Source organism: Lithobates pipiens, unplaced genomic scaffold, assembly GCF_037356315.1.
Source record: "Lithobates pipiens isolate NorthernLeopardFrog02 unplaced genomic scaffold, aLitPip1_a1.2 Scaffold_37, whole genome shotgun sequence".
Classification (NCBI taxonomy): Eukaryota; Metazoa; Chordata; class Amphibia; order Anura; family Ranidae; genus Lithobates; species Lithobates pipiens.
Genome location: NW_027507825.1, coordinates 14786575 through 14810393, shown reverse-complemented (window position 1 = coordinate 14810393; position 23819 = coordinate 14786575). Strand labels below are relative to the sequence as shown.

Sequence of the window (23819 nt, the reverse complement as noted above, 5' to 3'; positions counted from 1 at the left end):
GCAAAGCATAATGGACTACTATGCATTGCGATGACGGCACTCCCGCGCATGCGCACGGGAAACGAAGTGCGTGGCATCTCCGTCGTTGAAGATGTCGCGCCCAGTGTGCCTGCGCGCTGCTGTCTACGGCTTAGGAGATATTTGCCCGAAGACAGGCACCGATGTCTACGGCGCGCATGCGCCGTAGACAGCGGCGCGCAGGCACCTTGAGCTATTTCTTGGACCTACAGGTAAGCCTTAATCTAGGCTTACCTGTAGGTCAAAGTGTGTTGTAAGGGTTTACAACCACTTTAATTGTACTTCTGTCTCAGTCTGATTCATGGTTTCTGACACTTAGTAGAGGTGACAACGGCTTCTCTACTGTGAAGCCTCCTGCGATATGCACATCACATATCCCTAGATACCTCATGGTCCATTCACTATGGCTGGAGAAGAGCGATTCCAACAGGACGTCATCAGGGGGGCAGTTGTAGGCTGCCTGAATCAGGAAGACATCCAGCACATGAGGATCTCACAACAAACATTGCGGCACTGAAAGTGGCAGGAGAACACTTGATTAGCTGGCCAGGTAAATATGTGACTTGTGCTCGCAAATTAATTGCCCGTTATTGGATGTCTCCTCACATCTCGACTAAGAAACAATGGGTAGGCCACGTGAACACTATGCTCATTCGTGAGAAAATAAAAAACACAGAAATGTTCCCCAAAAATATTTACTCAATGTGGCAACCTTGGCTAGATGTCCCAGACCTTACACTGCATCAGTAATAGACTTCTTAAGGGCTGAAGCTCCATAAGGGGGGTTTGGCGACTAGTCAGCGCTTATCCCTATAAAATGGACATTCTCTTTTGTTTGTACCTTAGATATGGTCTAATGTACAATTTTCTTTTTTCTGGTTACATTTGTACTTTATCCAAGACTTGCTCCTGTGTCAAAAATCGATATTGGTCTTTCTTGATGCTCATTGACAATTGTATTTTCAGGGATCATTGCATCTTACATGATGTACTTGTAGGATTCTCTATAATGAATTTTTTTTTTCTGATAAATAAAAAAAAATAATTGTGCACAACACTAGCAAAATATGTTAACGGAGTAAAAAAAAAAAAATGGGGAAGGGAGGGTGGGCTTGAGTTCCTCCTTAAGTGCCATTTAAACCCAATACCCATTCCCCTACATTAATGTCCACATTTATGTGGACTTTCCTTTAAATGACTGAGTTCAGGTAACTCCAGTGAAGGGTTCATTAACTGTACGTCGTACAAAGACATTGTAGGACAATTGTGAACTTCCAGCCTTGTGGCAACAAGTTTGGTGAAGACTTTTCTGTTTCACCATGACTGCCCCTGTACACACAGCCATCTCCATAAAGACATGGCTTGTCCACATTGGTGTGGAGGAGCATGAGTGTCCTGCAGAGGACCCTGATTTCAATCCTACTGAACACCTTTGAGATGAATTGGAACATCGATTGCGAGACAGGTCTGCTCATCCAACATCAGTACCTGATCCCACAAATGGGCAGAATTTCCCACAAAATCTTGTGGAAAGCCTACCCAGAAGATTGGAGGATGGTATAGCCACAAAAAGGGATCAACTCCCTATTGATGACCATGAATTTGTAATAGAGATCAAACAAACTTATGTTTACAATGGTCATGTATCTACAAACATTTGGCTGTAGAGTGAAATGCCAACATCATCCAGACATATCTGTGTTGAAAAAAATAAATGCCGAAATTCATGTGAAAAGGATAAATGGAAATGTTGATTACCATGAACGTTCCTGAAGGAGTTAATCATTAGAAGGTCTCAGCCCGTGGAATCCGGCACACCATGTCCGGCAGGCACAGAGCGAGAGCACATTATGGAGCATTAATTCATTAATCTGCTCGCAAAATAAACATTTAGGTTGTGGAATTTCCTGTCTAGCCAACCTAATGTGTTTGGAGTTCTCAAAGGTTTTTGTTATAACATCAACACCGGGCCGGTTTATTCTCCCAGAGAAAACAATTAGCGCATTATTAATCTACAAAACTCCATCTAATCTAATCCTTACAAATTTTTCAAAAATGGCAGGAAAAGGGGCGAGAGGGGGATATGAAATATGATATTACACGGAACGCGGCCAACTGCCGGAGCTGGTACAATTTGATTGAAGAACACCCAAACAACGGACGACGGAGTGCGCCAGAAAAAGTCTGAGCGTAGCTGGCTCGGGCGCTCACGGCATACGCTGCGGTTTAGAATATTAAGGAGATGATGATATGTTTGCCATCTGGGTTTCCATCCACAAATGTGTAATTCTTATTTAACTCAGGCGAAGTCGATGAAAAAGTTTTGGGGTTTCACGTTAGCAAAATTAATAACAGACCTGCATAGCGATGTGTAAACACGGCCCCATACAACGCGGGAACAAGGAAAGAATTGCTCATTTTACTAAAACAAAACCAAAACATTTTCCACAAGACGTTTGACAGCATGCCGAAAGCGTTCTGTGTTCAAAGCACAAGATATGCACCAGTTCTTCATAAGAGGAGTTGGACGAAATCGGGGGTGACTATGCTAGAGGTCGACCGATATGGGTTTTTCTCTGGCTGATGCCGATATTTAGAAATCATGGCGGCCGATAGCCGATATATGATGCCGATTTTTTTGGGCCGATATGTTAGGCCGATTTTATTTTATTTATTTTTTTTTTTTCCTTTTTTATTTATTATTATTTTTTTTTTAATCCCCCTTGATCTAACACACCTTTCCCATTGGGGCGTTTTTCAGGCGCTTTTGGGCTAAAAATAGCGCCTGTAAAGTGCCTGCAAAATGGCTCCCCTGCAGTCTGTGTGAAAGACAGAGTGCTTTCACACTGAGGCGATGCGCTGGCAGGATCTTAAAAAAAAGTCCTCCAAGCAGCACGTTTGGAGTGGTGTATACCGCTCCGCCACCACTCCTGCCCATTGATATGAATGGGCACCACTGCCGAAGCGCATGCAATGCGGTTTGGCAGCGGTGCTTCATGGGTGCATTTAACCTCTTCCTTGGCCGCTAGCTGGGTTATATGTGCCCCACTAGCAGCCAAATAGCACCGCTAAAATGATGGTAAAGAGCCGCTAAAACTTGCGTTTTACCATCAACGCCTGCCCGCTCCAGTGTGAAAGCGGCCTTCATAAGTGATACAGAAAATTTCTTACATTTAAACATTTATTAAACAAAAAAAACCTCCAATCAGTTTACTTGTATGTATGATTTAGATTAAAAAACAAAAAACAAAAAAAACACCTATGTATTAAATAAAAACAGGTAGTCAAAACTTTTGGACGAAAAAAAAAAATGGGCTAACTTTACTGTTTTTATTTTATTTTTAATTAGTGTATTTTTTTCCCAAAAAAAATGCATTTGAAAGACCTCTGTGCAAATGCCGTGTGACATAAAATATTGCAACAACCGTTATTTTATTCCCTAGGATCTCTGCTAAAAAAATACATATAATTTTTGGGGGTTCTAAGTGATTTTCTGGCAGAAAATACAGGATTTTTACTTGTAAGCAACAAGGGTCAGAAAAGATTTAGTCTTTAAATGGTTAAACTGAGAACTTCTACACACAGAGATGACTTCATTCATTCAAGTGGAAACATTGTATCATTTAGTTCTTTTCTTGGCAGTCTGCCCAGAGAGGAGGAAAGTGTTGCTATGACGACTCAGGCAACTCACACTGACTTCTATACAGAAGTCATTTCAAAGTCCCGCTGTAGTTCTAAATCGGCTTTTTATCAGCACAATCGGCCGATGCCGATTATTTAAAAAACGGCAAATATCGGCCGATATATCGGCCGCCCGATATATCGGTCGACCTCTAGACTATGCCGTAGAGCAGGGGTGGCCAACCAGACAAAGACCAAGAGCCACATTTTTTACCAAGTTACCGCAAAGAGCCACATCATACACATGGGCACACATGAACATCACCCCATCCCTTCCTCATACACACATACGTTTGCTCTCATCCAATGCGACACTAAAATACTCACAAGCTTGAAGATCAGAGTGAAACTTTGACTGAATAGACGTGTTAATGTCTGATATTCTGTGCTCAACAGTGTGGCGGGACAGTTGGAGGTCTGATACCATTCGTTTTAGTTTGTCGTTTTCAGGAGACAAGATTTCAACAATGTCACAGAGGCATTTATTAATGAACTCCCCTTCATTGTATGGCTTTTTGGCCCGTGCAATGTTCCAAGCCAGTTGATACGATGCAAGCGTTACAGTCTCTGTGTGCTTTGTAAGTTTTTTGAAAAACTTTGCCTGCTTTTCTGTCTGACTTTTCAAAGTAACCAACTTGTGCTTGCGAAGTTCAGTCCCTTTTGGAAATTCCTGGTCGATGTTAGCATGGAGTGAGCTGAAGTGGCGCTGAAGGTTTGAAGCTTTGAAATGCGACAAGGACACCTGACATATAAGGCAGAATGGCTTTCCATTACGTTCAACAAAAAAATATAAACTCTCCCACTCTGTTAAAAACGTCCTGTGTTCTTCTTCATATTTTCGTTTTGCTGTGCATTTTTTCCCTGCCATTTTGCTCTTACTGAAAAACTGCCCACGTGTGCATTTGACGTAAATACAGAGCAAGGGGGCGGGGTAGTGAGAGTGAGGGGTGAGCGGAGGTGTGTATGAGAGCGGATGGCGAACGGCAGAGTTCTGGCCGAAAAATTTGAAGCATGTTTTGCAATTCTGACGGACTTTCCGAATGAGCGGACTTGGCCACACACAATCACACCAAACTCCGACGGATTCGAACGTGATGACGTACGACTCGACTCGAATAAGGAAGTTCATAGCCAGGAGTAGCCAATAGCTGCCCTAGCGTCGGTTTTAGTCCGTCGGAATAGCACACACACGAGCGAATTTCTCGGTAGGAACTGGGTCCGGCAGAGTTTTGGCCGAAAAATTTGAAGCATGTTTTGCAATTCTGACGGACTTTCCGAATGAGCGGACTTGGCCGCACACAATCACACCGAACTCCGACGGATTCGAACATGACGACGTACGACTCGACTCGAATAAGGAAGTTCATAGCCAGTAGCGTAAGTAACGTAAGAGCCGCACGGAACCGGGCAAAGAGCCGCATGCGGCTCGGGAGCCGCGGGTTGGCCACCCCTGCCGTAGAGTCAATGGGGAGGGGGTGAAATTATGGTGCCTTAAGCGTGCAATGGGCCATAAATGACTCCTTAGGGTGAAGTGAATCGTCAAGAAATTATAACATTAACACTAATCAGTGGTTTTTATACAAAGTCATGTGATCGCCATGCTTGTGCTCCCATGATTGTCGATTATGCATTGCTGATGATCAGGCGTGGTTTATAAAAAAGAGAAATTTCACATAGAATTGGACTGTCACAGCTAGTGCTCTTTGTAATTCAGGTTGTTTAGTTATGTGCTCAAGTATGACCACATACTCATCAACCCAAGAGACTTCAAGGTGCGGGGCCTGCCCACGAGACAGCTCCGCAAGGTGCAGGGTCACAGAAAGGTATGGCGTCTCCCTACTGGTTGAAACGGTGCCTGGCAAGGCGTGCGGGGGGGGGGGCCCTTCAGGTGTGAGGGGTTCTTAGGGCCACCCTTTGTGACAAATATAAATGGTGCACAGCATATAAAGATACAGCATACACAACAGAACATCAATGTAACAACAGAGGGAGAATATTAGAGCTGAAACAATTAATCGTAATTATCAATAATAATTGTCAGCGATTTTCATTATCGATTAGTTGGTCCGCACCTTCCTCCCTGCCAGTCCGTTAGAATCCTCCTGTGTACAAAGCAGCGGCGCCGCCGCCTTTATGTGACCAGGCATGTCCACGTCTCTCCTCCTCGCTGACGTCAGCTGAGAGCTTGAGCTGCACACTGTGAAGATAAGGTAGCGGCTAATGGCTATGGCTGTACAGACTACTCATCAGTAGTGGTATAGTACACAAATAATTTCTTTGACAAGTGCCCCAGTATTTCGGAGGGGGGGGTGCCCGGAATAGTGCCTCATCATTGGTTTTCCTGGAAGGGGGAGAATAGTGCCCCATCATTGGTGTTCCCGGGAGGAATAGTGCTTCCCCATCATTGGTGTTCCTGGAAGGGGGTGAATAGTGCCCCATCATTGCTGTTCCCGGGAGGAATAGTGCTTCCCCATCATTGGTGTTCCTGGGAGCAATAGTGCCCCATAATTTTCATTTTTAATTTAAATAAATGAAAAAAATTGCATATTACTTCTTTTTTTTTTATGATTTTCACCGATTAATTGAAACAATAAATCGGTCAACTAATCGATTATGAAAATAATATTGCAGCCCTAGAGAATATACACACCCTAGAGAATATACACACTCCATGTAGACCGGGTTCCTGGCAAGAAGTAAACTCAGAACTCCGCTACGGCAAGGTTCTAGATTGTAAGCTCTAACGAGCAGGGGGCCCTCTGATCCCTCCTGTATTGATTTGTATTGTAAGTGTACTGTCTGCCCTCATATTGTAAAGCGCTGCGCAAACTGTTGGCGCTATATAAATCCTGAATAATAATAATAATAATAATAAAAATAATCCATGAAATATCACGCAGACCTAAAGTATCCTCTGCAACAAAGTCATCTGTCCATCATGAGAACTCTGCATAGTAACAGTTTTTATTTAAAAAGTAGAATCCCATTCATTACACACACTTGTGCTGCAATACAAATGACAAGGATTTGAAATGTTAAAACACTTCATGTTCAAAAACTGCACAACTCCACAGAACTCCAGGCAAACCGCTATATATTATAAATACACAGATGAAATACCAGCTGTTTTCGTGCAATGCAATTCTGAGATTAACACTGCTCTGTCATACAGCACAGTTCTGCCTGGCAAGGGGAAGGAGACCTGATTTTTCTCTGCTGCAGTTCAGAAACTTACAGGTCTTGTCCCTCCTCCAGCCTGTCACTGGGCAGTGAAAAGGGGAGCAGCAGACCGATGAGCCAATTTCTCCATCATCCTGCTCTCTCCTCATATCAGCATGTTCCTCGTTTGCACGTGCGCACTGCAGCACAACCGACTGGCTTCTTGTTTTCCCATTACCAGTCTGAGTTGTGTTGTATGGAGATTGCAAGATTCTGACACCAAGTCAAGTTCAAGCACTAACACTGCATGCATTAGAAAAAAAAAAAAAAAGGAAGAAACGGCTGCACTCCAAGGTGATGAATAGGAGGAGTCCTTTATTGATCCATCCAAGTGACACAATACAGGAAAAACGACAATCAAGGCAGACATATTTCACACAGTATCATGTGCTTAATCATTGCAATGATCAAGCACATGATGTGTGAAACATTGTCTGCCTTAAAGTGGTTGTAAACCCTTACAAACCATTTTGACCTACAGGCAAGCCTAGATTAAGGCTTACCTGTAGGTCCAAGCAATATCTCCTAAACCTATATGGTTTAGGAGATATTTGCCCGAAAACGGGCACCGCTGTCTACGGCGCATGCGCCGTAGACAGCGCCGCGCAGGTGCCCTGAACGCGGCAGTTCCAAAAATGGAGCTGCCGCATTTGTCGACTCCCGTGCGCATGCGCGGGAGTGACGTCATCGTGGCTTCGCCGAATGACAGCGGCGGAGCTGCGAGACGCCACCAGCAAGATGGATGCGGCGGACTACAGGGGACAGCGCGACTTCGCTGGCTCCTGTGTCAGGTAAGTGACACATAATGGGCTACTATGCGATGCGATGCATAGTAGTCCATTATGCTTTACCTTTGCAGGGAAAAAAAGAGGAAGTAAACTCATCAGGGTTTACTTCCTCTTTAATTCTTTTTTTTTCTTGTGGTGTGTCACTTAGATGGATCAATAAAGGACCCCTATTCATCATCTTGGAGTGCAGCCGTTGCTTTTTGCAGTTTGTATGGCAGGTGAGCCGTGGCTAGCACCCTTGAGGAGTCCTTCAATTCACTTCACTCGCTCATTGATCTGGATTCACCTACCTGAGTGATGTTCCTCGTTTCTTCCCATTTGCATTAGAACACTGCCTGCAGATCAGCTTTCATTAAACATAACTGCCCAGGCAGGAATGACAAACTAAAGAAAGGGAAGCATTTCATACAGAAGAACCAAATCCAACTTTTAACCGTACGGCAAAAAACGGCTGCTGGGGCTTTCTGCTCCAAATACTCTTCTCCTTCATATCCATTATCTTTGAGATCCCATGACAAAGTAGCGCTCTAAGCCACCGTGTACATATTACCTGGCACCTCCAAGAATATAACAAGGTGCCGGTGCTCCAAATTTGTTTGCCTGGCACAATAATATCTGCCATCCAGCAAAAGAGAGCGGAGCCGCACACAGAATCTCAACCCCCCCCCCCCCCGACATGTTTCACCCTCCCACAGGCCTAATCCTCTATGATTAAGCCCTTGAGATGGTGAAATGCATCAATGGGGAGCGGCATGAGACTAGCTGAAGCCGATCTCTACACGAATCACTACTTGGATGACATTCTGCGTGCGGCTCTGCTTAGATGACATCTTTTAGACCACATGTTTCGAAGCACAAGGCCGACAGGCTGAACATGGCTGGATAGGCCATTTCACGTGGCCCTCCCACCTCTCGTGGAGCTGTGGCACCCTCCTCGTCTCCGCCCCCACCTTGACTCAGCAGTCAGCAGCAAAGAGGGCAACAGAACTCCCCCAACAGATTCTGCACCTCTCTTCCCAGCGCAACACCCCCCTCATCTCCTCCTCCCGGTCTCAGGATTCAGCAGACTCCGGCAGCTGACTGCAGCCTTCCTCTGGTCCTCCTCCAGACTCTGCACTTTCTGCAAGCAGTGCAAGGTAAGGGGGGGGGGGGGCAGAGGCAGGCATTGTGATGTAAGGGAGGGTGAAGGACTTTTGATGATGAGGGGGGCTCTTAACACCTCCCCCCATGTTGCGCTTGGGACATCTAGTCTTACAGACACAACTGGCCCTTTGAGGGCAACTATAACGCTGTTGCAGCCTGCAATGAAATGGAGTCTGACACCCCTGTCCTAGCCCACTAAGGCCTGGATTTACCAGGCTGCGATAACACTTCAAACACACTTGATATGCAAAATTAGTGCCCGACAGGCCACTTTGGTATACCTCAAGTGCACTTTAAGATGCCTTATGTATAATACTATTTTGATGATCTGATTCGGCACAGACAACATGCTAAGCTCACCTTGTCTTTTTAGCTCCTCTATCTGCTCCTCTTTTAGGTCCAGCTGTTCGGTAAGTCGGGACGCCGATTCTAGCGCAGTGTTGGCTTCTTCTAATTGTTCCTACAAAAAGGAAAGAGAACATTTCAAACGTCGTCACTCAATTTCTGTGTGTAGTGTACAGTCCACTATACAAATTCAAGTAGACCGAATGCCTAACTAGAAATGTGCTTTTCTTTTTTTTTTTTTTTTTTGTACCAAGTCTTGTATTTGCTATATTTGATTATTTTTGCAAACATTTTGTAAAATGCTAATAAACACGGGGAAAAAAAATAAAAATTAAGTTAAAACAGAAGGCAAAAGTACAAAAAAACATTCCTACGGTACTTCAAAAGATAGTGTAATATCACTCTTAGCTAAATTTTAAAAATTGCTTGCAAAAATACCTCGACTTTATACATTTATGGGCAGCCATGTGACTGGCTTCAAAAGCTCCCTCTGCAGAGGGAAAGGCAGAGACCAATCACAGAGCCCAGATGAGCCAAGGAGGAGGGGAGGAGCTACAGGGTGGTGCAGGGGTAGTGGTGTCACCAACTTGTCATTCTACCTTGTCCAACCAGAACACGATTTTGAATTACTATGCAGCAGGGCAACTGCTTGGCACAGGACCCAGAAAACTGCAGAGAACGCTGTAGTAGCGGTGTAGTAGCAGTGACTACTACAGAGATTTCCCTCTTCCACTGAGGTCCTACAGATATGGTATATATAGCATACTTACATTGGTAGAAGCTGGACCAATGCAACTATGCAATAAAATCCATACCTAGCGTTTGACTTTACCTTTATTACCACTTGCCCTACAGAAGATTTACTCCCCTTCATAACCAGGCCATTTTTTGCAATATGGTACTGACAATTGTGTGGTCATGCAACAACGCTGGCAAGAAAAATGTATGTCCTCCTCCCCCCATAAATAGAGCTTTCTTTTGGTGGTTTTGATGACCTCTGCACTTATTTTTCACACTGCAAAAATGTTTAAAAATAAAATAAAATAAATTAACATATATATATATATATATATACACACATATATATATATATATATATATATATATATATACACACATACATACACACACACACATATATATGTTAATTATCTCTCTTCAATGTGGTTGAGAAAAGCTGCACCCAGTGTCTGCAGTTAGTGCAAAGCAATCTGGTCTTCCCACTGACCAAACATATAAGCAAAGAATAAAAATAGAAAAATGACTGCACTCCTAATTTAAAAAAAATACCTCTATACTACCCAAGCTACAGCTATTAAGATGTGATGCACATCAAAAAAATATCAACCAAAAACAGAAAGTGTATAGCTGCGCTACACCTATATACTCCAACCTCCCTAAGATTCAAATGAATTTTTGTATCATCACAATCTTCAAACCATAACCATGGTGAGTAAAGTAAATGAATAAATAATAAATGAATGATTTCCCAAATAATTCATCAATATATAGAGGAAATTATTACACTAATTCATAAGTGGATACTAATAAATATAATAAAAAAAATTAATAAAAAATTAAGATTGTTGAGAAATCTTAAATAAATAAACGTAAATAAGCGTGAAAGAATGTCCCAAAGCCCAAGGTGAAAAAAAAAATTGAAATAGTCCTTTCGATTAGAGGTGCACCGAATGGGTTTTTTGGTGCCGAAACCGATACCGAAAATGAAAAATACACTAGGCCAAAAACCGAAACCGATACCGAAACAGCACGGATACCGAAACACATTTAAAAAAATAATATTTTTATACAGGAGATGGTCAGAGACTGGGGACATGGTACAGGAGATGGTCAGAGACTGGGGACATGGTACAGGAGATGGTCAGAGACTGGGGACGTGGTACAGGAGATGGTCAGAGACTGGGGACGTGGTACAGGAGATGGTCAGAGACTGGGGACATGGTACAGGAGATGGTCAGAGACAGAGCACACGGTACAGGAGATGGTCAGAGACTGGGAAAATGGTACAGGAGATGGTCAGAGACTGGGAAAATGGTACAGGAGATGGTCAGAGACTGGGAAAATGGTACAGGAGATGGTCAGAGACTGGGAAAATGGTACAGGAGATGGTCAGAGACTGGGAAAATGGTACAGGAGATGGTCAGAGACTGGGAAAATGGTACAGGAGATGGTCAGAGACTGGGGACATGGTACAGGAGATGGTCAGAGACTGGGGACATGGTACAGGAGATGGTCAGAGACTGGGGACATGGTACAGGAGATGGTCAGAGACAGAGGACATGGTACAGGAGATGGTCAGAGACTGGGGACATGGTACAGGAGATGGTCAGAGACAGAAGACATGGTACAGGAGATGGTCAGAGACAGAAGACATGGTACAGGAGATGGTCAGAGACAGAAGACATGGTACAGGAGATGGTCAGAGACAGAAGACATGGTACAGGAGATGGTCAGAAACTGCACACATGATACAAGAGATCAATGCAGCCTCAACAGTGCCCGTCAGATGCAGCCAACATCCCCCATATTGCAGCCAGCGTGTCTCCCCATGTGGCAGCCTGCCTGTGCAGGGAAGAGAGGAGAGCCGTCCAATCCTGGGACGGATGATCTGTCTATCACAGTGCCCGGACAAGGGGGAGGGGTTGTATGAGACGGCGCGGCCGGGAACACACAGCTACTGAAATGAAAGCTGTGATGTTCCCGGCGCTGTTATCAAACAGGTGGCGGAGGTGGCTCTCCTGCACTATAGGACACCCCCATGATGGGCGGCACCAGGGCCGGGGGCAGAGCTCCGCCCCCCACCCAGGCCCCGCTCCATTTTCAGCTCCATTAACGGCCGTTTTTCTCTTTTGGCAAATTGCCGAAAAGGGACGGCCGAAATTTCGGTGCATCCCTACTTTCGATGATAATGATTCTTTCAGTAAAAATAATCAAACGTGCAATCTTCCATCACCAAAAAACACGCTGAACCCCGCTAGAAATGCACGCTTACTAGAGGCAAGCGTATAATCGCTCACTCAGTCTACACAGTAAGGTCTGCCGGATGGATCGCAAATCCCCACAGATTCAGGCTGAAATCTCACTCGGGAGGCTCGCACATATACAGATGGTAACTCAAAAGACATAAGCAGAGGGGCTTCCCAAAGTGTAAATCAGGTATACAGCTTTATTCCAAATAAAAATTAAGTATACTCACAAAATTAAACAAGTAAAATCATAGCGTATGCGCCGGCCGGCAAGCAAGCACCCGTGCGTTCAGAGTTCACGTGACTGCGTCAGCACGTCCTATTTACCCGATGCGCGTTTCATCACACGATGACGTCCCCCACGTGAACTCTGAGCGAACGGTCGCTTGCTTGCCGGCCGGCACATACGCTGTGATTTTACTTGTTTAAGTTTGTGAGTATACTTAATTTTTATTTGGAATAAAGCTGTATACCTGATTTAAACTATGGGAAGCCCCTCTGCTTATGTCTTTTGAGTAACCATCTGTATATGTGCGAGCCTCCCGAGAGATTTCAGCGGGAGTGAGCGATTATACGCTTGCCTCTAGTAAGCGTACATTTCTAGCGGTGTTCAGCACGTCTTTTGCCGATGGAGGATTGCACATTTGATTATTATTACTGAAAGAATTATTATCATGGAAAGGACTATTTTTTAAATTTTTTTCACCTTGGGCTTTGGGACATTGACGCTTATTTACGTTTATTTGTTTAAGATTTCTCAACAATCTTCATTTTTTATTAATTTGTATTATTAATTTCTTAATTATATTTATTAGTATCACTTAAGAATTAGTGTAATATTTATTTTCCTGTATATATTGATGAATTATTTGGGAAACCATTAAATTTATTCATTTACTTTACTCACTATGGTGATGGTTTGAAGATATAAGCAAAGAGTCCAGAGGATTGCTGCACTTAAAAACTTTGTTTATTCGTTCAAAAGTTTTTAAAGTTACACCTCAGAAAGTGTTTCCATTTCGGGCTTACATTATTTTTTGCGCTATAAAAAAAAAAAAAAAAAGCGACAATTTTGAAAAAAAAAAGCTATATTTTTTACTTTTTGCTATAATAAACATCGGCCAAAAATATATATAAAAAAATGTATATTTTTTCTAAGTTCAGGCCGCTATGTATTCTACGTATTTTTCGTTTTTTTTAAAAATCACAACGGTATATTGATTGGTTTGCTTAAAAGTTATAGTGTCTACAAAATCGTTTTATGGCATTTTTATTATTTTTTTTTTTATTAGTAATGACGGCAATCTGCAATTTTTATTATGACTGCGACATTATGGTGAACACATTGGACACTTCTGACACTATTTTGGACCAGTCATTTATACAGCGATCAGTGCTATAAAAAAGTACTGATTGATTACTGTGTAAATGACACTGGCAGGGAAGTGGTTGACCCCTAGGGGGGCGATCAAGGGATTAAGTGTATCCTAGGGTGTGATTCTAACTGTTGGGGGCATGGACTACCTAGGACAGTGATGGTGAACCTCGGCACCCCAGATGTTTTGGAACTACATTTCCCATGATGCTCAACTACACTGCAGAGTGCGTGACCATCATGGGAAATGTAGTTCCAAAACATCTGGGGTGCCAAGGTTCGCCATCACTGACCTAGGACATGACAGCGATCACTGCTCCCGATCACAGGGAGCAGTGATCTCTGTCATGTCACAAGGCAGTTTACATAGGCATCTCCCCATTCTGCGGCTCCGTGACACGATTGCCGGGACAGTGATGGACATCGAGGCTGCGGGTCCCGCAGGCATGGTCACGCTGTATGCGGCAGGTGCATAAGCCCACTGCTGCCATTGTGCTGACGTATATTGGCATGCAGCGGTCCGCAATCTTTTCAAGAAAATCTGTAGTGTCCCGTATAAATGATTTGGCGATAATGGTGTTATACATTTATCAAGGTATTGTGCCAATGGAGTTGTCACCGATTCCATCCCAGACACTATGGAAAACTGCCATGGACAGTATAGATTTGGGGACGATGTGTTTGCTGTGTGGGGTGGTGACATTGGAACCCTATTATTGTTTGATCAATATTTTAATTATCGTATTCCTGGTTTGAAATTCAATATGGTGTACAGTGGTGCAGAAATTTGCTTCTTGGACACCACGTTGAAAATCAACCAGATGAAAATTGATAGCGATCTTTATCTTAAAATTACAGATGGCAACCACTTGTTACATTTTGACAGTTTTCACCCTCAATCTGTTTTTAATTATATTCCTAAAAGCCAACTAATAAGGGCTCAGAGAATAGTTAGTGATCCGCAACGTTGTGAATAGAGATTAAATTAAACTAAACAAATTAACAGAAACCATCCCGAAGCATCATTAAACAAAAAATAAAAAATAAAAAGGAACGTTTAAATCTAAATAAGATTAGTACAAAAAACAAAAACACACTAAAAAGGATACCTTTTGTTACACAATTTCACCCATTTTCACATATTGTGTTCAATATAATTAAAGAGTAAACCCTCTCTTTAAAGCAGGAGTCCGCCGGGAGTTCCGCCGTTTTTTTTTTCCAGCAGCTACAAATACTGCAGCTGCTGACTTTTAAAATAATGACACTTACCCGCCCAGCGCGCCCGCGATGTCGGCACCCGAAGCCGATCTCTCGATCGTCTCTCGGGTGCTGCCGCCGCCATCTTGGGTATGGGAATCACGAAGTGGAGCCTTTCGGCTTCATTTCCCGGTTCCCTACTGCGCATGCGCGAGTCGCGCTGCGCAATAAGGACGGTCTCCGCTGTCTCTGGGATCCGTGTGTTTCCCAGCAGGCAGCAGGGGACTTTCGGAAAGGGGCGTAATCTACGCCCCTTTCCGCAGATAGCTACGCCAGAAGTGGGTGCAGATACCTGTACTGTACAGGTACCTGCACCCCCTCCCCCCTGAAAGGTGCCAATTGTGGCGCCGGAGGGGGGGAGGATTCCAATGAGCGGAAGGTCCACTTTAGGGTGTACCTCCGCTTTAAAAAAGAAAAAAAAAAAACACCCTGCAGGACAAGGGCATAAAGAGCTATGCATAGCATACTAGCTCATTATGAATTACTTACCTGAGAGCAAAGCCCCTGAGCTGTCAGTGATGGCATGATCGCCTTCACTAGCGGCCTGCGCCGTAGACATCGGTGCCCGTTTTTAGGAAAATATCTCCTTTAACTGTGTAGGTTAAGGAGGTATATCTTGCACCTACAGGTAAGCCTTAATCTAGGCTTACCTGTAAGTTAAAGTGGTCTGTAAGGGTTTACAACCACTTTAAAAAAAAAAACACTGGAATTCATTGAGGGAAAGTTATCCCACTATAGAAGAATTCTGGAGTCTACCATTACTCTCATATAGAAAGGGTGGGACTTTGAGAGATCGATTGGTGAGATCCGATCAATTTTTCCCTCTTATTCCCAGGACAACTTTTCTGGGACCAAGAAATTTGGGATAATTTCCATGTCTATCATGTATCCAATGTAATTCCATGATAAAGAGAATATATTACACCCACATAAAAGGCTTTGATATTCAAATCAAGGGCCACTACACCTGCCAATCATCATATGTGATTTAAGCCATAAAATGTCCGTGTGGATTATTATTATATATTGGAGAAACAACCCAAAAGGTTAAAGATCGTATAGCCAAAGTGCTCATGCACACAGACGTTTTAAAAAACTGGCTGCAAAGCTAGCTCCGACGCCTGGAAAAATCGGCGTTAGCGTTAAGTAGCGTTTTTTAAAGAAACATCTCTTGGCTATAGCACTCAGAAGACAAAGAAAATATGTTGCGCGTTTATGCGCGTTTTTCCGCAATTCGCGTTTTTACAGCTCTAGCTCCGCGCCAGGGAACGCACTGGTCCTGGGTTTTTTTTTACAGCTTAAAAACGCCTATGCCATTTGCAGCTCAAAAACGCCTAGGTGGGCATGAAGCCATAGACTAACATGGACAGGCCTTTTTAAGCTGCAAAAAACGCTCAAAAAAGCGGCTGTAAAAACGTCCGTGTGCATGAGGCCAAATACTCAATTAGAGATAAATGAATACAATTACCACTAGCTAGACACTGTATAGAGAAGGGGAATACAACTTCCCAGTTAAAATACATGGTGTTGGAAGGGATTAATAAAAATAGGAGAGGAGGTGATCCTGAATTAATTTTAAGAAAAATGTGAGGCTCATTGGATACATTTTCTTAATACTATTACTCCAAAAGGTTTAAACACAGATTTGGATCTTTATCTATTTGTATGGTTTATGATACATTATCTATAAACGTATTTTATGGTATCCTTTTGGATATTTAGATTATGGTGCCTTTTTTCTACAGAATGACAATGTGGTTCCTGAGTGAACAATGAGATGAGTTTATACATGGTTAACCATTTGTATTATCAGTGGTGTGAAATGATTAATGAACAAAGGAATACAATTGTACTACTGAGCAATTAACCATAGACTGATTCCATATGTGACTTTTTTGGGAAGATGTTAAATTGCATGTCTGTGATCAAAATGTTAGATGTGTTCTAATCTGAGGATGGGCGCGAGCATGTGAGCCCGAAATGGAAATCTTTTTGAACACTTTCTGAGATGTAACTTTACAAACTTTGTAGTTTGTGCATCAAATCCTCTGGACTAATATATATATATATATATATATATATATATATATATATATATATATATATATATATATATATATATATATATATATATATATATATATATATATACACACACACACACACACACACACATATATATACATATATATGTATATAGCGCTATAAAACATATCCAATAAAAAAAAAGTTTTCTTCAATTTAGGCCAATATGTATTCTGCTACAGATTTCTGGTAAAAGAAAATCCCAATAAGCGTATATTGATTGGTTTGTTATAGTTTCTACAAGCTATGGGATATATAGCCATTTTTATTTATTTTATTTCTAGTAGTAATGGTGGCGATCAGCGACTCATAGCGGGACTGCGGGGTGGACGAACAGACACTGACATCTTTTGGGGACCAGTGACACGAATACAGTGATCAGTGCTAAAAATATGCACTGTCACTGTACGAATGACACTGGCTGGGAAGGTGTTAAACATCAGGGGCGGTCAAAGGGTTAAATGCCTAACCAGTGTTTAGGGGTATTGCGCAAGGTGCTTTTACTAGGGAAAGTAATGGATTTTCTTTCCCCACTTTGCGGGGAAAGAAAATCCATTACTTCACTGATGACAGGACAGAGCTCCATCTTTTTTTACACAGGCAGAGCCCTGTACTGTATGTGTTCCTGACGACTGGTGGGTGTCGGCAGTCATCTATTGGCCAGCACCCGCTGATCGGCATACGCTGTGTATGAGAGCTGTGTCGCCAGAGGCGCAAACCCCTACAAGGAAATGCCAGTGTTCTGGCATATTCAGTCCGGCCAGCATATGGAGTCCGCCCCGTACTGCGCATGCGCAGTACGGAGCAGAAGAAGCTTCGGAAAATCTCTGAAGATGAACGGCACCTGCGCCGTGAGTGGAGGTGGTAGCCCCACCATCCAAGCGGACATAGGGCTGGGAAAATTAGAGGGCCCCTCGCGGGCTCGCTTTACTAGCTGCGCTCGGCTCTTTTATATTCCAACTCTATGTCCACTTGGATGGTGGCGCTAGAACCTGGACTCACGGCGCAGGCGCCGTTCATCTTCGGCTATTTTCGGAATCTGTGTGTGCTGTGTACTGCGCATGTGGGACTGTATATGATAGGACACCGGATCGCCATGATCATTCAAGCGAGAGCAATAATTCTAGCGCTAGACCTCCTCTGTAACTCAAAACATGCAACCTATAGAATTTATTAAACATCGCCTATGGAGGTTTTTAGGGGTAAATGTTAGTTGCCATTCCACGAATGGGCCAATTTTGAAGCGTGACATGTTGGGTATCAATTTACTCTTTCACAATATATAAAAAAATGAGGCTAAATTTACCGGTCGTCTTATTTTTTTTAATTAAAAAAATGTGCATTCTTTCCCAAAAAAAAAAGTGCGCTTGTAAGACCGCTGTGCAAATACGGTGTGACAGAAAGTATTGCAATGACCGCCATTTTATTCTCTAAGGTGTTAGAAAAAAGTAATTTTCTAGCAAAAAAAAAAATATTCTAAAACAGTAAACACCAAATCTCAAAACGGGGCTCTGTCCTTAAAGGGGTTGTAAAGCTTTGTTTTTTATTTTCTAAATAGGTTCCTTTAAGCTAGTGCATCGTTGGTTCACTTACCTTTTGCTTTGATTTCCCCTCTAAATGCTTTTTTTCTTTGTCTGAATTTCTCACTTCCTGTTTCTCCTCAGTAAACTTCACACCATCATCCGAGCGGTGTTTAGTCAGCCAGAACAGCTTACTGAGGAGGAACAGGAAGTAAGAAATTCAGACAAAGAAAACAAATAAAAAAAACATTTAGAAGGGAAATCAAAAGGAAAAAGTAAGTAAACCAAAAATGCACTAGCTTAAAAGGAACCTATTTAGAAAATAAAAAACAAACCTTTACAACCCCTTTAAGTGGTTAAGGAGCATTGCATAACAACGGAGAATTCAGACAACAGCAATTACAGAGACATGACACGGGAGGAGAGCTGCCTTGGGGCGGCAATTTGGCTTCACATTGGCAGATCTACACAATAAAAATCTTTGTTTAAAACACTTGAGATGTTGAAACCGTTTTGTTTTTTTCTAGACCAAGAAAATTTTTAATTGAGAAGAATCCTTGAAGAGTCGTTCAGTTTTCCACATTGTGTCAAAGAAATATAAAGAACAGCAGAAAGGAAAAAAAAAAACAAAGTGACTTAAAGTGCTCTATGGAGCTGAAATGTGGCCTACAATCAATTTGTTACAAACAGGAGACACATGAGAACTGCCAACCAAGCTTTGGAGTATAGAAGTGTAATATTCACTGAAAATACTTTTCCTTACAGTTTTCTTGTGAGTTGCTATAATAGCACAAAATATCTAATTTTTAAATGGGAATAAAATGGGAATATGTGCAGAGTTCAAATAAGAAAGGGGAGGCTACAAACGTCCAGTCGCAATTGTTGCCATCGACTCCACCCAACGTGTTTCGTCTAAGACATCATCTGGTGATGAGGTCTTATTAGACGAAAATATGTCAGGTCGAGTTTTACCCATGTCATTGCATTGTGGAACACTTTAGTGATCATGCTCTGGTGATGTCTTCATGAAATACCAGTTAGGTCATATTTATTTGAGAGGGCCTACCTTCTGGAATAACATGGTGTCAGATCCCTAAAGTTACTCCATAGACTACTATCTTGGAGATATCCAGCTTCCCATACCTTGTTGACCCAGTGCTGCCAGCGCTGGAGTCCATTTACTTCAGTAAGCGTGTTCAATCTCTCTTATGGGTAGTGGATGCACGTGCTGTGGCGACACATTTAGTGGACATCTGTGGTCTCTAATAGCAACAACTGGGACTGAACGTCTGTAGCCTCCCCGTTTTCATTTTGACTTTTTTTGCACATATTCATTTATTTGCACTTGGCACTTTTTATATGCAATCGTGTTAATAATTGCATTTTACACGTATATGAATTTACTTTACACATGTTCACAATCGTCACTTTACGTCATAAATAGCGCAGCACTTATTTTTTTATATGTCATTGTACAATAGGCTGGGCAGGAACCGGTTAAGCAAACCTTGCCAAACTTTCTCCCATTTTTGAGAACTGCTTTTACAAGTATAAAGGTAGACTTCCTAGACGTAGGATAGAAATTTTATCATCTATCAAGAGGTGGGTAACGAGGTTGGGGAAGGAAGTATATACAGGTTTCTAATGCTCCAGGTCTAACCAATAGGAGGGGTATAAATACAGGCAGTCCCCGGGTTACGAACAACTCCAACATACGGACAGATGGACCTCAATGCCGGCCGCGTGTGCTCCACACTGGTTCTGGATACCCCCAAATAGCTATCTTGCAGCACTGGACACATCCCACACTGCAGTACTACATGTACTGCAAGGCCAGAAGTAGGGGTGCAATGGATCATCATCGATCCGTGATCCGAACTGGTCAACCTGTTCGGATCGGCACACCACGCGATCCGCGGAGTGCTCTGCTGTGCTGCTGTCTCATCAGGTAGTGACGTTTAGTCGCCGCCATCTTACTACACCCCACACTCCTGCACAGTAATGATAGAGTCAGAAAGAGGCAAGCGGACATCTTGTTACACCCACCAGAGTTTTAGATTTCAACACAAAACGGAGCTTATGTGCTTAAATACAGTATTTGTAAATCCGACGGACTGTTTAGATGTTAAATTTTAAAAGCAGCAGCAAACCTGCTTTTAAAATTTAACATATAAACAGTCCGTCGGATTTACAAATACTGTATTTAAGCATATAAGCTCCATTTTGTGTTGAAAATAACTGTGAAATCTAAAACTCTGGTGGGTGCAGCAAGATTTGTCTCGTCTTTTTTTTTTTTTTTTTTGCCGATCCGAAAAATGATCTGACCCGTGACTCTGATCCGAGGAACGATCCGTTCCGTGAGTTTTTTGATCCATTGCACCCCTATCCAGAAGAGCCCCAGATAACATAATTACATGCCCAGAAGCACCCGGAACATTCCACGTCCCTGCACAGGCTGAAGTTACACTTAAAAAATAGGATTTTTTGTACTCACCGTAAAATCCTTTTCTCTGTAATTCACCAACCGACACAGCTCCTCTCTTAGCCATTGGGTTATTATGCCCTATTACTAGAAGATACTAGGCATTAGTTGTAATACAACACTCAGAACTCTTAGATCCGCCCAGGGGGCGGTCCCTTGGGCAACAACCTTCCAGCCTGCCATGCAGCCATCAGTACGTTAACAAGCAAAAAAAGGAGGGGCGGGTGCTGTGTCTGTTGGTGAATTACAGAGAAAGGGATTTTACGGTGAGTACAAAAAATCCTATTTTCTCTTATATTCACCAACCGACACAGCTCCTCTCTTAGCCAATGGGACGTCCCCAAGCAGTGCCAAACAAGGGGTGGGAAAACAGCATAAAAACTTCATCCACCATGGCAAATGGGACTAGTGTAACTTTACCCACAAAAAAACAACGGTGCGTGGAGAAAACCACCACAAAACCAGGGTACCCTCTACAGGAGTGACTACCCACAACCACACCAAAAAACTGCAGAATATAATGCAACAGAGCATTAACTTAACGGTACTGCATTTTTATCGAAAAACAGGAAAAAAATATATATATATTGCATATTCAATTGCAACCAGGTCTGCATACCAAGGACGCTGAGGCCAATTGGGGCAATCAGTATTACTGGGATCCCCTCGACTTCCACTCTGCGAAGCAGACGTGGTAACAGTTTTAGTGGAGGAAAGGCGTAGATCAGCTGGTACTGATCCCACGGAGCCACCAGCACGTCTGACGCGTCTGCCTACGGATCTCTTGACCTGGACACGAATCTCGGCACATTCGAATTGAAACGGGAGGCTAGAAGATCCACGTCTGGTGTGCCGCACCTCAGGCACAGTAGCCTGATTACCTCCGGATACAACGCCCATTCTCCTGGGTAAAGCATCTGGCAACTCAGATAGCCCGCCTGCTAGTTCTCCACTCCTGGGATGTAAATGGCCGACAAGGCCAGTACGTGTCGCTCTGCCCACCGAAGTATGTGAGCAACCTCCCGTGCGGCGGCTGAGATTCTTGTTCCCCCTTGGTGATTGACGTATGCCACAGCCGTGGCGTTGTCCAACTGGATCCTGATCGGATGCCCCTGAAGTCTCATCGACCATGTGGAGAGGCACAACCTGATCGCTCTTAGCTTGAGCAGATTGATCGGTAACTTCGATTCTTTCGTCGACCAGAGGCCCTGAGCCGACTGAACCCCCATCACTCCACCCCAGCCGGATAGACTGGCGTCCGCTGTGATCACTGTCCACTTTAGAGGTAGGAACGACTTCCCGGACTGAATCACCGGGGACCTCAGCCACCAGATCAGTAACTCTCTGACTGACTGGCTCACCTGGATCTATCGATCCTGGGAAAACTGAGATTTGTTCCATTTTGTCAAAATCTCCTACTGCAAGACTCTGGTGTGGAACTGGGCATATGGTACTGCCTCGAAGGAGGCCACCATGAGTCCCAGTACTCGCACGCAGAAGCGGAGCAACGACCACTGAAGGGAGAAACACTCTCCCTTCCCTGGAGTCCAGCAGCAAGCCCAAGTACTCCAGACGCTGGGTCGGTACAATCACCGACTTCTTTAGGTTCAACAGCCACTCAAATTCTTGCAGGGTCTGCATGGTGATTGCCACATCCTCCTTTAATTCTGAGGCGGAAGACGCCCTCAGGAGGAGATCGTCTAGGTATCCCATGATCACGATCCCACATTGCCGCAGCAACGCCAAAACTGGAGCCAATACCTTGGTAAAGACTCGGGGGGGGTTGATGCCAGACCAAAAGGGAGAGCCACAAACTGGTAGTGGGCTTCCCCGACTGCAAATCGCAGAAACTTTTGATACCGAAGGCATATGGGTATGTGCAGGTACGCATCCTAGATGTCTAAGGATGCCAGGGAGTCCCCTTGATGGAGTGCGAACTAATTCCATTCTGAACCATTGCACTTTCACAAAGTGATTGAGGGCTTTTAGGTCCAACATTGGACGTACCCCTTCCTTCTTGGGAACTACAAACAGATGAGTAGAATCCCTGGAAACGTTCCGATTCCAGAACCGGTACAACAACCCCGAGACTCAGCAGGTCCCTTACTGCCCCCAAGAGGGCCTCCCGGTGAGCCGGGGATACGGGTATGCTGGAGGGGAAGAATCTGTTTGGCGGCCAAGAGAGGAACTCTATCATATAGCCGGAGGAAATAAGATCGCAGACCCATTGGTCGGATAGTCGAGAGGACCACCAGGCTGCAAACTCCCGAAGGCTACCCCCACCTCGAAACATGGGTGGGGGCAAACCTTCATGTGGTAACACTTTTATTCGCAGGCTTGCGGTTCCAGGGATGGTTTTTTTGCACCCCTTTTCCCACGTGCCGCCTCCATCTTGGCAACGAATTGAGGACCGCCATCAGTGTGTCCATAGGCACTACACAGTCTGCAGGCGACCCCGGTTGCAATTGCCTGGATTTTGGGGGAAGAAACACCAGTTTCTGAAGCCATGCTGACCCTACCCTGTCTGCCACCCGAAGGGGAGTTAGGACAGTGACAGTCCCACCCTCCTTACTGCTGCTGGCTGAGGGGCTCTTTCCCGCTGGACTCACCACCCTGAGGAGTTCTGCGCTATTCAGCAGGTAGTGCCTGTAGTCCCTGCTGGCTCCCAGGTGCAGAGGAAACAGTGCTGTCAGTGGAAGCAGCTACAAATGGTGCTAAAACTGCTCTGAAGTGTGCTCAGGCTTCAAGAAAATGGCCACCCAGCGTCCAGCACAAGGACATAAAACACAGGGAAAATGGCTGTGAGGGCACAGGAGCACATGCTGCCGCTAGAGAACACTCAAAAAACGTGTTCAGGCTACAAGAAAATGGCTGCTGGTGTTCTGAATAGGAAATCACCAGGAAAATGGCCGCTGAAGC

At 43.7% G+C, this 23819-nt stretch overlaps 1 protein-coding gene across 1 annotated transcript in view; it reads right to left on the bottom strand.

Annotated features, from left to right (window-relative positions):
- The window catches only part of TRIP11 (thyroid hormone receptor interactor 11), a 124735-nt gene that overhangs the window by 50058 nt on the left and 50858 nt on the right, over positions 1–23819 (bottom strand). Inside the window, exon 15 of the mRNA XM_077466751.1 lies at positions 9210–9309. Coding sequence (XP_077322877.1) covers positions 9210–9309 — 100 coding nt within the window. The remainder of the gene's footprint in view (positions 1–9209; positions 9310–23819) is intronic.